The sequence below is a fragment of the Mizuhopecten yessoensis genome, unplaced genomic scaffold, assembly GCF_002113885.1.
Source record: "Mizuhopecten yessoensis strain PY_sf001 unplaced genomic scaffold, ASM211388v2 scaffold11173, whole genome shotgun sequence".
Taxonomy (NCBI): Eukaryota; Metazoa; Mollusca; class Bivalvia; order Pectinida; family Pectinidae; genus Mizuhopecten; species Mizuhopecten yessoensis.
Window position 1 is genome coordinate 1,420,447 of NW_018408916.1, and position 16,257 is coordinate 1,436,703.

The 16,257-nt window shown below is 35.8% G+C and overlaps 2 protein-coding genes across 5 annotated transcripts in view; one reads left to right on the top strand and one right to left on the bottom strand.

The window, feature by feature from the left end:
- Window positions 1-5,414: 5,414 nt before the first annotated feature.
- LOC110467484 (cell division cycle 7-related protein kinase-like) lies at window positions 5,415-15,790 on the bottom strand. Of its 3 annotated transcripts, none has more exons than XM_021524689.1 (11): window positions 15,740-15,790; window positions 15,199-15,378; window positions 13,940-14,026; window positions 13,507-13,642; window positions 12,396-12,489; window positions 11,680-11,822; window positions 10,894-11,065; window positions 9,705-10,009; window positions 8,666-8,748; window positions 7,871-8,020; window positions 5,415-7,295 (listed from the first exon to the last, which is right to left on the bottom strand). In XM_021524689.1, the coding sequence occupies exons 2-11, from the start codon at window positions 15,305-15,307 to the stop codon at window positions 7,033-7,035; spliced, it is 1,542 nt and encodes a 513-aa protein (XP_021380364.1). In that variant the 5' UTR covers window positions 15,308-15,378; window positions 15,740-15,790; the 3' UTR covers window positions 5,415-7,032. The 3 variants fall into 3 exon arrangements, with proteins under 3 accessions (XP_021380364.1, XP_021380366.1, XP_021380365.1); XM_021524691.1 differs by having other exon boundaries at window positions 15,199-15,357; window positions 15,740-15,780; XM_021524690.1 differs by lacking the exon at window positions 15,740-15,790 and adding an exon at window positions 15,494-15,705.
- A 46-nt stretch (window positions 15,791-15,836) lies between these two features.
- LOC110467480 (WD repeat-containing protein 46-like) overlaps window positions 15,837-16,257 on the top strand; it is a 22,581-nt gene continuing 22,160 nt past the window's right edge. For both annotated transcript variants that reach the window (XM_021524684.1, XM_021524685.1), the window contains exon 1: window positions 15,837-15,922. In XM_021524684.1, coding sequence (XP_021380359.1) covers window positions 15,896-15,922 — 27 coding nt within the window. In that variant the 5' untranslated portion in view covers window positions 15,837-15,895. The remainder of the gene's footprint in view (window positions 15,923-16,257) is intronic.

The following is a 16,257-nucleotide window of genomic DNA, read 5'->3' on the forward strand; positions in this document are numbered from 1 at the left end:
CTCCAACTGCTCCCAGTCAGAGACATTGGACCCCAGCCTAGTCCGCTGAAATCTGCCCCGCGATAGCTACTGATGAGACCGACTGCGGCCTCGTCCAACCCATAAGCAGTCAGCTTCTCGAGCAGCAGCCCGTGAGGAATACAGTCGAAGGCCTTGGAGAGATCCATGAGGATAGCACCTACAAACTTGTTCTCGTCCAATGCCCTTCGCCAATCCTCAAGGGGACGCAGCGGGTAGACTGGCATCCATATCCCTTTCTGAAAGCAGCCAGAAAAGGATTAAATATATGATTAAAAAAGTTGGTAAATTGATCATGTAAAATTCTCTCAAAAATCTTTGAAGTAGATGGTAAAATACTGACAGTTCTGTAATTCTGCTTGTCAAGGGGGTCCTTCTTTTTAAAAATTGGAACAACCTGTGCCAGCTTTAAATTATGAGGAAAAGACTTGATTTCAAGGCAATGATTAAATAACGTGGTAAAGGTAGAGTTTAAGGAAGAAGAACCTGCCTTAAGACCCTTAGCAGGAATACCATCAACACCTACAGACTTTTTACAATCAAGCTTACAGATAATCTTTGCCACACTATCTGCATTGACTGGTTTAAAACTGTAGGAACTTTCCCCTTGTACTGTATATTATCGTTAATACTGCTGATGCTACTGTGGGTTTCTAGAGTTTGGTTATCCAGGGTGTTTCCAATACCATCAGCAGCATGTACAAAGTAATCATTGAAAATATCACAAATCTCCTTCTGGTTTGAAATAACCTGATCATTTTCACAGAGAATTGTAGTAACACCGTTTGATTTTACTTAGTTAGATAGAAAAGGCTTCACTGTGGGCCAGAAAACCTTAGACTTGGCATCACCTGCACATCTCTCGAAAAAATATTTTCTTATAGACTGCCTCCGCCTCTTAACCACCACATTTCTCTGTTTCCGGTACTTAGCCCAGTTTACATTACTCCTACATAGTTTGTACTTATTGAATAACATACGTTTTCTAAAAGCTGCTTTGCGGAGTTCACTGTTAAAATAAGGTGGCTTGATGAGTTTGGGTTTTTTCTCAACAATAGGGATATGGGCGTCCATCACCTCACGCAGTAAATACTCGTGTGCCCAATAAATATCATCCAAATCATCAAAGATAAAAGATACATGAAAAGGTGTAAAAGATAAATCACTGTTAAAAAATTTCTCATCGAAATTTTTAAAACTTCTGAACTTGACCTTTTGTTGTTTGACCTCCGGTACTGCACCCTTGATTACAGTTCCAATACTGTTGTGCCAATCACTTGTACCACAGCTAAAAATAAGTATTAAAACAAAATATTGAACTATAGGTAAGAATAACATAAACAAGAGAAGGTGTGCAGTCTTTTACAAAGCATGTTGCAGTTTTAACAAGATTAGTTAGGTCAAAAATATTACACAGATCATGGATAGGTCTACCTCTAAAGTGATGTTGTACATCACAATTTAAATCTCCTAAAATCAAAAGTTTGTCAAATTTGGTGGATATTTTGTCGAGACCTAATGTCATACTGTCAATAAAAACATCATCCTTAACAGACGGGGGTTTGTAGGAACCTACAATAGCCCATTTCTGCTCATCACTGTACATTCAATAACCAGGGACTCCGTATCACTGAATTCAAGGTCAGCCCTGCGTCGAGCTGGTAAATCAGTCCGTATATAGGCCAGAAGCCTGCCTCCATGAGCGTTTCTGTCTTTGCGAAAGGATCTGTATCCCGTGATGTCAAAACTGTTTTGTAAGAAAGTATTATCTAGTTTGGTCTCTCTTATAAACAGCAAATCACACAGATAGTCGTTTAGAATACCTGTTATGTCCACGAACTTGTTCCAGAAGCTGTTAATGTTCAGATAACAGACGATAATGTTGTCCTTGCAACGCAAGGATCATCCTATATTTCACTACAAATATATTGCTCAAGTATAAGCATCCACATACGGTCTAGGTGGCACTGACAATTGTTTTGTTTTCCAAAAAGCAACCAATCTTAAAATCTTCACGAGTAGCATGCAGAATGATTCTGAAATAATGTAAACGTCCTTCCCCTTAAGATAAAACTAGAGTCCTAATGATGTAGAGCCGAATGTCAAGAAATTACCGTTATTGCATGCAGACTGGTTTATGCTCCGACGGAAGTCGTATACAGCACCAAATATATATTTCTCGCTCTGACGTAATCTATGTCACGTGTACCCTTAACTCGAGTATCGGGATTACCAACGTGTATCTCACTTGCTGAAAATGAGCTTGTAAAGACACAGTCTCAGCTATTCCATTCATATGATTACAGATTATTTTCATCGACCACATCTTTAGACTTTAAATACATGCTCTCTATAGTTCAGTCGTTTTATCAGACTAATTAAAACAGAATAAATGTTTCGTTTATGCATCGATTGGTTACATAAGTATATAAGTATATACTCCAATCCGATTGGGGTAAAATGTTTTATAAGGGCATCGCATTGGAATCGTGCTGTTTGTCTGTCCGCACAATCTTTCGTTTCCGGAGATTATCTTGGAATCAAAAGCAAAATTATTTCTGAAATTTGACATGGTGACACACTGATATGTAGATGTGCAATAGGGGTTTAGAGTTCAAGGTCACTGTTACTAAAAATAGACTATGTGGAGGGTGTTACGGTCCTCATCTTGTAATCCAAAACAGTGTTTTAAAATTTGACATGGTGACACATTGTGATATATATGTAGATGTGTAACACGGGTTTGAAAAGTTTCTAAGGTCAAGGTCAAAGTTACTGATACTAAAAGTAGACAATGGCCAGGCACTTGGCAGGACCCTTGCTGTCATGCCAGTGTTTTATTTATTTCTGGTATCAAATAAATAAAAGAAAGGTCAAAATAGGTCTGTAACTATAGTGCTAACTGCCAATAACCAGATGTGGAATCTACAAAATTTTAGGACAGCTGACCGTACACTACACCCAATATTCCTTACAGAAAAGAAATGTTTGCAAGCTTGCCGCAATCAATTTATCGGTTGCAAGTAAAAGTTGTCAGAAGGCAAACAGTTCCAAACTGCTGCAAACTTTCGGCAAACGCATATCTGGGCCAGAATATTGCAGCAAACATCTCCATTCCTGCTGGACTTGAGAACTGGGCCCGTATTCATGAAGCCGTTCACATGCTCAAGTATGGATTTTGTGCTCAAGCCTAATTTCTTGTTCTGGTTGTAAAATAATAATACAATCTTATATTAACATTAATTTGGAAACAAATTGAAGAAACTTAAAGCCAAAAACTGTTTTCAATGTTAACATTTGACTTTTTGATCGTTTTACATGATTTAAGAAAGTTACAAGAAAACTGGTTTCAGCACAGAATCCATGCTTGAGCATGAGAATGTTTTCATGAATACGGGCCCAGGTCTGTGATTAGTCAGTTCTTTCGATTCAATTTTTTTGAGATCTAGATCAATCTAAATGGTCTATTGAGCGTTAGTTTGATGAAGGCTGAATATCTGCAAGAGGAGGAAATGCACATCTGCAGGTAAAGTTGTCATTATTTGTTTTTTAATTACCATGATGTGGAACATCAAAGTGCATCATTGGTCTAAATATCAAAGTCACCTTGTATGAATGGCTCTGTTGTGTGAATTATTTACATGGCATACTGCCAAACAAATTATATAAATGTATTACTGAAGTCTTTTTTAAAAACAAAAGCATAACTGACCTGAATACAAACAAAAACAGTAAATCGAAAGATTTTAGAATATCAGGTGCCTAATCTTAATCTAATCTTAATGACTTATCAAAAGCAAATCATTTTTTGTTTCTGTATTTTGTAATAAAAGTCTTCTATAGTAGAGATACATACAAGGCCAGACAGGAATTTGAACCCAGGACCCTCAAAACTCCAGACGGATGCTCTACCAACTTGGCTACCTGGTTGCCGACATTCTTCCCTCCTTTTTCTATGTCTTCGCCACTGAAAATACCATTATTTACTTTCCATGTTCAAGTATCCCCTAGCAAAGCAGTCACTCGGTTAATGAATCAAGGGTTGGTTTGTAACAACAGGAAGAGAAATGTACAGCCAGACTGGGATTCGAACCTAGGACCCTCCAAACTCTAGACAGACACTCTACCAATTGAACTACAAGGTCGCCGACAATTGACCCAGTAGTTTTATTTATATCATATAACTGGGCACATGATTTACAAGATGTGGTTATCTTTTCAAACTGTTTGTCAGATAACTAGTTTACATACCAAACTTATGATGCAGCACTAACTGAAACCCGTTAACTTTAGACACTTATTGACAAACTAGCATTCCTCACAATGGAAAATAAACAAGAGGCTGTCATCCATATCCAAATAAAACATAAAATGTTTGCCGAATTCAGCATCTGCAACATGCAATCAGTAGGTGAGCCTTTATAGAGTGATGATTCATGCAAGTATAATCTATGTATCACTTGAAGTAGGCGAGATATAGATGAGAGCAATTCTTCTAAACCTTACATGAAGCTAAAAGCAATTTTCCTTAACCAAGTCAATGAAGCGTAAAATATAGGTCAAAATCAGCATTGCAATGTGCATTCAGTAGATGAACTACAGAAGTTGAACCGAGCGTTAACATTGCAAATACTACACTTTTCAAATTTTGCAATCCAGGAATTGTAAATGCAATGTGTCAGAAAAAGTGTCCAATTTGTTTGCCGCGAAGCCACTGAAAAAACAATGAACACTATATGTACTCTATGCCAGAAATCTCCCTTCATCTTCTTAAAGGGAAGACTGTTAGAGTGGTTAACACTCCGGCCTTTCTTTACAGGCGGCGGGGGTTCGATTCCCGAAGTCGTTGTACGCATGGAATATTCAGAGAAAATGTTTTTCTCCTGCCAACACCCCAGATGGAGTATAAATTGGTCTGGGGTGGATGTTGTGGGATCTGTGCAGTAGCATTCAAGTTAAGGTGGCACTATAAATGGTTGGAAGCACGATCCCACTACAAACAGAACACATTACATCTCCAGCACACACACATAGAGAGATATTAGCCAGGTGGCATAGAACAAGAAGTAAGCAACTGATAAGGCAGCTCCTGTGAGCTCCTGTAAATTGTATTGATTAATGAAATGCTAATTGAATCTATTGTATATTTATGTACTGTAAAGCGCTTTAGAGTGACTTATGTTAGCTAGACAGGGCGCTATATCAAATGTTGTATATTATCAAAGGGAGATTACTCCAAGTCAAAAAGACTGAGCTGAACTTTTCTTTGCGCTTTAACTGATGCAGTACTATGGTACCTTTTACCTTAATACCAGTTTCTAGGTAGTGGTGTAGTAAATATTGTTACAGGTCAATTAACAACATGTAAACGAAAGAGATTAAAACAGATTGTTCAAATATAGACTTTTAATTAAACTTTAACTATATCATACATACCTAATAAAATATAACAGTGACACAAGAAAATTGCATTGATCACATTATGAATGTCATACATTTACTGATCAATGAAGGACAATGTTTGTTAAGGTTAAGAATTCAATGAAACTACAAAAGGTGTATACAAAAATAGTTCTTAAACCAGTATCATATATATATGTACCCTTACTTATCAATTTATAAATTAAATCAATTTCATTCAAGAATTTTTTAATTTGTTTTTAATCATTTTACTTATTTAAAATATTTGATAAAGAAATCAAAAGTAAGAATATGAATTCCTTGTACATGATAAAGTGATTCCTGAAAATTTGTGTAAATTATTTTTTCTTTCAATTGTAATATATTTGTACATTAACATAAGATTTTACTGCCGGTATTAGTATTGGATTTATAAGAGACTTTCAAACATCATTTCAAATATCTGATATTTGGCAAAACTACTGTCTAGTGACAAAGGCTAAGTTTGTTTTGAACACAAACAGGATTTGAAAACTTATTTAAAAAAAAAAAAAGTTTTATTTCAATTCCTGTTTGTGTTCAAAACTAACAGCCTTCCTTATTCATACCTAACTGATGAATCTTATTTTGAATGCTGTCTAGTAACTATAACAAGGTTTATAAATAAATTAAAGACAAGAAAAGCAGAAACAAGTAGTGATACAAACAAATCTTATTATTGAGGTGGGTAGTGTTATCAACAACGTATAATGACAAAACCTGTCAGATAAATTTCATTGACAAATAAAAAGAAATAATTTTGCTTGTTAAGAACTATCTTAATTGTTTGCTGCACCTGGACAAAATCCTATAACAATTTCTTTGGATTATAACATTAACCAGGAATCAATCTAGGCTTTAGGGGAACTCCATTTTTTGAAAAGGCAATTGTGTATTTTTTGATATTAATAAAGATGAAGGAATTCATTACATTTCCTGTAAGCATAACTGATAATGATACAATTATTTGTTAATATCTTTCAAACATATCATTTTCACTTTAAATGTATTCACAATTGATGTTTAAATACTGCCATTAATATTTTATGAATTCTTGGAAAAAAATATTATTCATCTAAACGTATCAAATACTGTATCTTTTGGTAACTTTAGTAGACTATTCCATTCATTATCTGGAGGAGTCCATTGTGGTTCACAGTGGTGAAAGGGTTAATAATCACTATATATTTAAACTGCCATGCAATATGCTTCCTGTGAAGGACCTTACCATAAAATATCAAACATTTGAATCATACTAATTAAATAATTTTATCTCAATTTTACTTTTTGAGATATATTGACAGCAATTCCTGTGAAATAATCTACCCAACCCAAGGACTCCAACATAAATCGCTTCTATCTGTGGTTGCATTTCATAACTCTTACTTATGTGCAATTTAATGATCAATTTCTACCTCTTGTAAAACAGGGAGTCCTTGGGTGGAAAGATATTTTAGAGAAACAGCCCTGTCAATCAAAATCAGTATCCATGAATGTTATTGATTTAACAAAGTAAAGTTTAAGTTACGAGCTGCCATCTTTAAAGATTGAGTTAACACTCAAGAACTGCTGATATCAGGACCCTGATGAGAAGAAGGTATGGTTGAGAGCTTCCTCTGCCGTTATCCTACTGGAAGGATTTAAGTCAAGAAGTTTGTGAAGAAGATCAAACACAGAGTCTGGAACACTGGCCCAGGACTGTAATACTTTCACCTCTTCCTGTGGATTGTGTTTGCTGCTTGAACGGTTCTGTCTACAACTCGGGCCAGTTCTCAGTTTATTACACAAGTTCTTCAAATTCAAAGCATGCGTTGGTGGATTGCACAGTAATTTTTTACCTGAAATAAGAATTGTTTGTTCAAAGTTTGCGTAGGTGATTTGCACAGTAATTGGTGACACTGAAACATTCATTCATGAAATTTCTGAAATATTTTATAATCTTTAGATGCAAAAAAAATAGCATTACAGAAATTGTGTAATGCATGATGTAAATGTAGATTGACAACACAAGAAATTGAATTCAAAAGTATATCTGGAATTTTGTGGGTTTTTTTTCCAAGTTCTGCAGGTTTTCATTCATTTCACATGCATTCATATTTTGGTTCCGTTCGTTCAATATTACACATGTACTACACTACATCAGTTCAGTACGACTGCATATTTTAAAAGCCATGTCCATGTTTAACCTTCAAGAACAAGACAAAAAAAGAAATATAAAGCCCATCGTGAAATATATAGATTAGTACAATGCACTTATTCATTTAATAGAGACATGCATGGTATTGCCTGGTATAAAAAAATTTATAAAAATGGATGTGCTTTTAAAAAAAACACAACAAAAAAATGGTCACTCTTCCAAAAATAGTTAATATGGAGATAGCCCTAAAATCCATTTCAACTGTTCAACACTTACCATATGTTGAAGCAGAGGCGACCACTTCCTCACTGCCCATGATGCTGATGATCTGGGCAAGGGCTGTAAGGTCGTCATTTGCTCTGAAGAAGGGATACCGGCCACTGAGGAGGGACAGGAATATCACCCCCGCTGACCATATGTCTACAGCTGCAACACGAAACAAACTTTTATAATATTTTAACGGTGTATTGTCGACAGATTTCCCTTCCTGAATTAAATATATTTTGTGTCAGAGTAAAAACATAGGTAAAACGTATGTGTAAAATTGATATTGATTTTAATAGATTCATGTAAAAAGAATTGACTGATACAGTGGTTTGGCAGTAGATATTTAAAAGATTCATGTAAAAACTAGAAAAATGTGTTTAAGACATGAATGCCCCCGTCCCACTTTGAACACGGGATGGGACGGACATGGGCAACACTATATGCCCCTCCCATTTTATGGCGAGGGCATAAAAAATTGACTGACATAGTGGTTTGGCAATAGACAAAGGAAATGAAAATTAAAATCAATCTTGAAGAAAAAAGAGAAGAAGGCAACCTATATATTTGTTGGTGGTATACAGGAGGTCGCAATTGAGGGGCATTATATAGTACATTGATGAATGTAACTGAAAATATGACAAAGGATCAGAAATAACAAAGGAATCTGATTAACCCTTTCACAACCGTAGACCATAATGGACTCATCCGAATCAATGCATGGTAGAGTCTACTAAAGTTACATAGGGGTGAAAGGATTAATACTACAACAGGAGTTTTGTGGAAAGAATTATACAGTATGTTTACCTGTGGATTGGTCTGGACACTTCATCAATACCTCGGGGGACCTGAAGCCTGGTGTACCAGCTCTCGGAGCTTGTTGATTACTTCTGATAATAAAACAAAGATCAAAGTATTAAAACAGAACAAGCTTTGATTTATTATTGCCTAGCAATACATCAAGTTTATATCAGGGTTATTTTAAAAGAACTATTTTGAAGTCTGGAGGAAAATTTAGGAAAATTTGGAAGCAGAGATCACAAATTCAAAGAATGAGTGGTGGATTTAGAAATTATAACTAGTTTTGAAAATTATACCAGCTAGAAATGAATGAGTCTGTAATCAAACTGAAACAATTGATATGAACAAAAATTTGCTATGCTTCTCAAATTCAGTTTTAGTTACTTTATAACAATATTTCAGCTAAGGTAATTTTGATGATGACAATTATTTACATTTATTCTTTGTTATTAAATCATGACAGTGACGGTCTGTGTTGGAGATGGAATCTCTATTCAGTATACAGTACTAGTATACTGTAATAAATATTTTATTGTTTAGGTGGGATGGAGGTTTGTTTACCCTCAGTTTTCAAATTCCCCTTGGGTACTATTATCACATCAGGTAAACAAGCCTTCACATCACCCTACTATACCTGATCAGCAAACAAAGATCAAAATCAGTATGCTCAAAGGTAACAAAACATCATATCTCCTGGCATCATTGCCATACAGTATCAAACATGTATATTTTTTTAATGCATTGCACTAGTAGTAGGGAGATATGAGAGTTTGTTTCCTAATGTAAATAATATATCGAGATGTAGAAACAATGAATGTATAAGACATGGGTATTTGGGTCTAAAATAATTAAAATCAACAAATGTTTTAACTCATTCACCCCTGAAGTTTCATAATGAACTATTCCAACCTTTGAATTGGAAGAGTTTAAATGAGTCTTCAGGGGTGAATGACTTACTCTAGACACACTAGGTCGAGAAGGTCAAAGGCTAACAGAGACTTTTTTATTCATGGCTTAAGGATTTTAAAGACTTTCAAGTACTTACCTCGCAGTACACAAGGTACACACTATAGGCTGTCCAAAACACTGACAGGTAGACAGCCCACCAGATGACTGACCCTGATGTGACAATCCAGTCCTGGTCAGATTTGTCTCCCTTTCCTTCACCATCAGGGCACGCTTTGCTAGCAGCATTCTGCGTGGAGATTTCACACGCTTTGTAAAGACTTTGTTGGCAATGTCAGGGGTAGGAGGAGTAAATTGTCGACATTTAATTGTCTGAGAGTGTTCTAGCTTAGTAAACCCTGGTGAAGGTGTCTGTCCGATTTTCTGGGTGAAATCTTGAATGTTCTACAAAGAAAATCAGATCTATATTATATTCTGATGATGCTCAAGTCTGGCAATGATTATCAAGGCTACAATCGTATTTGACAAGTACTTTAACTTTCTTAACCCTGGGGTACTTATAGTAGTCCTCTTCTCAATCTATCCCCTACCTAGTCAATTTGCATTGTGATTTCCACCGTCTGACCCTTCTCAAAAAGACTGGGACTAGCAACAAACTGTAAAACTTGTGTTAACTATATCTGTAAGCAAAAAGCTAACTCAAATAGTGACAAATACTACCCCACCTAACCATACATATGACGATGATGGTGAACTCTACCAGGTAATGAAGAAATGGAAATACTTGAAGGACTTCTGAGCAAGACTGTAATGCTCAACCTCTGCATTAGCAGTGATTTGTATGGCAGATATATACATATGATGCTGGTTTTTAAAGCCTATTAAGATTCATTGAAACTGGAAGTGATTGGTGAAATGAGCTGAGGCTGCAGTCTGACTAATTCAGTACACCTCATTTAATTGCAGGGGGTAACTTTCAACTAGTCCTGTGCACTGGTAGCTTAAACAAATTACCAAAACATTATTGCCTTATCCTCATCATCATATTTGAGTTATCAAGAAGCATTAACTCATTCACCCCTAAATTTCATAATGAACTTAAATGACCCTTTGAATTGGAAGAGTTCAAATGTGTCTTCAGGGGTGAATGCGCTAATAAAAACCCAGGAAAGATTTGTGCATATTTCTTTCTCGATCTTCTATCCTGTACTTAGATTTTTTTCACGTTTTGTTTGGTTGCCACACAATATAACCTTGATATACGACTGTTACCAGTTTTTATTTAATTCTAAGAAACAAAATTCAGCCTTTGCAAGTTAATTGGTTACCTGTAGGTTGATTTCTTGAGTGGGAGTGAGAACTTTTCGTTTGGACGGAGACAAAGAATTACTCCTACTGCTACTAATGGATGTGGATTGTGATACTTTGCGATGACTCGCTGCTAACTCAGCTTGTGATATTGGAGCTTTGTGAGCCAATCCAAAATCTACCAGTGCATACCTGAAATAAACGAAAATTTCCAACTGACATTGTAGCTTCTAGCATACATTTTGAGATTTTTTTATCATCACAATACTGGGGTGACAAATTCCATTAGTCCGACACCCGCTACCAGATTTTCAGCTTGGGTTAGTGAAATCTAGAGGTTTACTAGCCTGGGGCTAGTGACTTTATTATTTTTACACCCCTTCAGTATAGTAAAATTCTTGTTATCCTGTCATCCTTTGTAATGTAGTAAAAAGGATCAAATACTTTCATAAATTTAGAAATTACTGATTTCTCTTTACTTTTTATACTTATATTAACAATCAAAACGAAAATAGGGTTCTCCTTGTCAGGTACTGTTGATATACAGAATACTCGATAAAATTGTTAAATTTCATACCATTTGTGCAATGGTCAGTGGTTAATCTACAATTAGTATGTATGGTTCTGTGATGAATCAGATATAGCACTTATGCAATTATTTTGATGAAATTCAGAAAAGATTTTTTTTCAACAAAGAGCCCATCTAGTTGGAAAGAAATAGAACTATGAATTATTAGCAAGTACACCTGACAAACATCACCTCTAAAACTTAGTATTAAATTAATATCAGAATTGCATGTTCTTACTGTTTTGTTTTCTGGTCATACAAGAAGTTGCTTGGTTTCACGTCCCTATGAATGATATCAAACTGGTGAACTCGACGTAGGGCTAGTAGTAAGTTCCTCATGTAATCTCTCACCTCGGGCACACTCAGCGTCTGGACATAGTCCTGTATATCAAACAAACATAATCTAATAAAATTCACAAGCAGTGTTTTTTGGAAACATCCAGACCCGACACTCTTTGGGTTGTCAAAAAACTTGACAGTGATTTTCTGAAGATAATATCTAGTTAAAAGTTGTTTATATTCCTAGGAAATGAGTAAATGACATTAACAATTTATCCTTTCTACTTTAACATATATGCAGATGGTTTCAATTATATGGGAGACACGGTTTTCTATTGGTAGGATGCCGGGCTTGTGACCGAAGGATTGCAGGTTCATGTCACGGCACTGTCTTGTATCTTTGAGCAAGATACATTACTACGTTTGTCTTCTCAGCTTTAAATGAGCATGTGGTTGGGCAGTTCTAGAAATGTTAAATGCTAGCTATGAGCGCCAAAATGGCAGCACCGAGTACCGGCTGTATACTCCCTGGGTAGTGGAGAAAGATATTGGCAGGTTGCAAAGGCCCTATAACCACGAATAATAATTTGTGAACCGCTTTGTGACGACCTATGAACTGGGTTGTGATAAAACAGTATAGAAGACCCTTGAAGTATTATTATTATAATTACATACCTGGAATTTTTCATGTGGAAAGTAAGGCATAACAATGACAACATGGTCCTTGTTCCTGATACAGAGCTCCACTCCCATCACATTGTCACAGCCACTGGTGAAAAACATAAGTTACAATGGTAAATACAACGGTACTTTATATCCATGAGGTTAAGTTACTAGGGAAACAACACACATAAAATGGTAAAACAGTTGATTGCTAATGTAGGTCTTTCTATCAAAGTCCATGAGTTTAAGTCTGAATATATTTCTTGATAAATACTTTGAAAGAGCTAAAGATTTAGGAAGATCCCAGTTAAAATATCACTTACTGATCATGAAAGGTTAAATAGAATAGGCAATATTTTGTGAATTACCGGTGCCCTGGAACACAATGGTACCATCAATCCATGGAGTGAGGTTTTGTGTAGTTTTAATACATGTAAAGCTCGAATTTATATTACTTATTATTACAACTATATTTTGTTGCTTGCATAAAAATATCAGCAGTGTTTTCTCCAGAAGGAATAATTGTGTACACCCCCCTCTTAATTAAGAAATACTGTAACATCCCTTAACCCCACCCAACCATTTTTTTCAGACTTTGAGAAAAACCTGGTACCAGGTAGCCACGTCCACACTCATGTCATAATCACTCCTACTGATCAGAAAATATACCACTCATTGAATATTACAAATATTTATGGACCACTAACTAGAAAAGCAAGGACATTACACATAACTTTGTAATCATGCCTATATAGTATGGGCACTACTACCCTTCTAGTACCCATACTATTTCAGCTGTCTTTTAAAGGGACTATTTAGTCAAATAAAAACCTGAAAATCCAGTCTTTACTTGAAAATATATATCTCCTAACGAAAGTGAATATAGTTGACAATGACATGACCTGAAGCTAACGTCCAGTGTGGTCAGTTTCATTTTTTTTTATCTAACATTTTAATGCCTGTGCCTTCTACCCTTCCAGTACCCATACTAGTTCAGCTGTCTTTAACAAGGGGCGAGTTCTCCAGATCAGCTGGTTCTATCATAGCTCTGCAAATAGTCTTCGGTAATATTCAGGGACAAGGTTATCTGTGGAACCTGCTTATATTTACTAGTGCTAGTTACCCAATTTCTTGTAGACATTTGAGCTCGCCCTCAATCCGACTGGGATGGCTGGTTGGGATGATGTGTTTCAAAGCAAACAGCTGTTTCACTTCACTGTAGTGTTTCAGTTTGGCCAGGAAAACTGAACTAAATGTCCCTGTAAATGGATTCATAGTGTGAAAAATATTATGAGCATTTGAAAACCACAATGCCAAAATGATAGATCTTAGACACAGAAATTGAATAAGAATTAACATTAACTTGTTGTCCTTGTTGATTTTAGATTTTTTCATTAGTATAGATACTCAAGATTACAAACTGATGTCCGTCTTTCAAAAGAGACATTTTACTGTTTTTTAAATGTGGATGAGAGACAGCATTAAATTATTTCAGATGCAATAGAATTGGATCTTATTTTTTTTTACCACTGTGAAAAATATACAACAGTACTTACCTTCCCCTATTTTGTTTAGTACAACGAAGTGATCAGCAATTTCTGGTAAAAATTCATACATGCATCCTATTTCCTCTTGTACATCGACTGGAATAATTAAACACATTGAAATGAATATTTAACGTTAAAATTAACAGCCAGTCCTTTTTTAAATAGGCCCTCATTCATTTTCAAGGATCAATGAATACCTAGCTAGTCATGTAATTGCTAACACTAACATGCGGTAGTATGTATTGTATTGATGAAGATGTTGGTTATATTAAAGTTATCATTGTTAGTGCACACGTACGATCAATCTCTTGAGATATCAAACAGTGACCACAACAAATATATAGCAGCTGGATAACAGTTATTAATCATCAAATTGTCTAGACTTTCCCACCTTATCAATTCATCAATAATGACAGAGCAGCACAAACTGTGAACCATGCCATTTCTTCCTAAATCCTGTTTGCACTATATATATATTGGTTGTTTAACCATAAATTTCTTAAATCCAGTTCATCCACGGGGATTTTGTCCTCATTTGTCATGTTAAATGTTCTTAGTGATTATAACAAAAATACTTTGTTTTGTTTCATGCTCAATATTTTTGTTACTGGAAGAACACTGGTTGACCATTCATTTTCTAGATCTGTTGCAGTCATGATTTAAGGCATGCATGTATGAGTCTTAAATCATAAACAGATCTCGAAAATGAAAAATAAACGACCAGACCTGGATTTGAACTTGGAACCCACAGAAACTCTAAACAGATGCTCTACCATGGCCAGTAATGCTTGTACGTGGTTGCTGGAAAATGACCCAGTCCAACTTTGCTACATTGTTTCCTCTTTTAACATAATCTTCAAACCCAAACACCAACACTGAAGACTCGATACCACATCCTTCTTTGGGTATTTTTCAATAGGCGTAATGTAACCGGACAGGAAAAGTGCATGGCCAGAAAGGAATTTCAGGCCAGGACTTTAAACGGACGGTTTACCAATTGAGCTTACCTGGAATGACTCGGTCCATTACATACTTTTACATATAACTAACGGCTAAGAAGAGTTTAAGACTTTAACTAGGAGTATGTATAAGCCATTCACTACTATATATAAACTGGCTAGAAAAACGTTTTGTGTACTAACAGAATGTTCAAGGGCAAAACAACAAGTCATACAGTATAAGCCAGAATCAGAAATACCATCAGTATGTCTCAAAATTCAGTTAATGATAATTATGTTGAATGGCCATGGTGATATATTGATGTTAACCTGGTAGTGAGTCCAATGGAGGTGGAGATTTCTTCCTCTTTGGTGTACACCCATGGTCAGACAAGCTGTAGTCCTCTGGGCAAGCATGGACATCATCTGTGCTGCTCATGTTCGATGAACTAATGTACTTCAGACTTGTGAGCGGTTGGAAGTCACCAGCTAGACAACAAGTTGCTGCAGCTATAAACAATAACATTACCACACAATGATTAATCTGTTCATGTTATTACATAGGAATCATTTCCAGCAAACTTTTTCACCGACGATACTTGATCAATTTAAATCTGATACATACTCGACTCTGTGAACCAGTAGGCATGGTGGACGTAGTTTTACAGTGTAAATCTTAGAATCTATCTAGAGCAGCCATGCCCATGACATAGGTGAAATTAAATTATGAATGACTGGAACTATTTTCTTTAAATACATCGGGAAAATATCGTTTTTAAAAAGAAGGAATGTAACTTAAAGATAACGCAATTGATATAGTTTACTAAATATTGATGAACATAAGACCTCAATATTTTTTCCAAGAACTTACCAGACGAATTTCTTTTCGAGGGAAACAACAACACACCGAAACCAGCGCCAAATTCATGTGACCAATCAAAAACTAGTTCCTGTTTGGAGGTCGCATGCGCATGTTGATACGGAAGTGAAGAGCACATGTATGCATCGTCAACACTCAAACTGAATCATGGATGTTTTGGGCGCACAAAAACCCGTAAGTTTTGATCAGTGATTAAGAAAGCAAATCTATATATCATTATAGCGAATATGGTTGATTCACGAAGACACAATTTATGTATGTTAAGCACAAATAATACAACCACAGGCCCAATTCAACTGCAAGTTTACACGGGCGCGTCTAATTACCCAATACTACCCAATACCACCCAATACTACCCAATACCACCCAATACTACCCAATACTACCCCATACGATCCAGTTATGAACCAAATACTTCTTTATTACTGTGAAATATCACCTTTGTAGACGTTATTTACTTCCATCTGCCATATTTTATCGGGAAATATGCGATTTGGTGCCGAAAACAT

Coding starts and splice junctions, on each gene's coding strand:
- LOC110467484 (XM_021524689.1), bottom strand. CDS start 15,307: ATGAGCAGCACAGATGATGTCCATGCTTGCCCAGAGGACTACAGCTTG. Junction 14,027..15,198: donor TCCATTGGACTCACTACCAG/GTTAACATCAAT, acceptor TAATTATTCCAG/TCGATGTACAAGAGGAAATA. Junction 11,823..12,395: donor TTCCACATGAAAAATTCCAG/GTATGTAATTAT, acceptor TTTGATATACAG/GACTATGTCCAGACGCTGAG.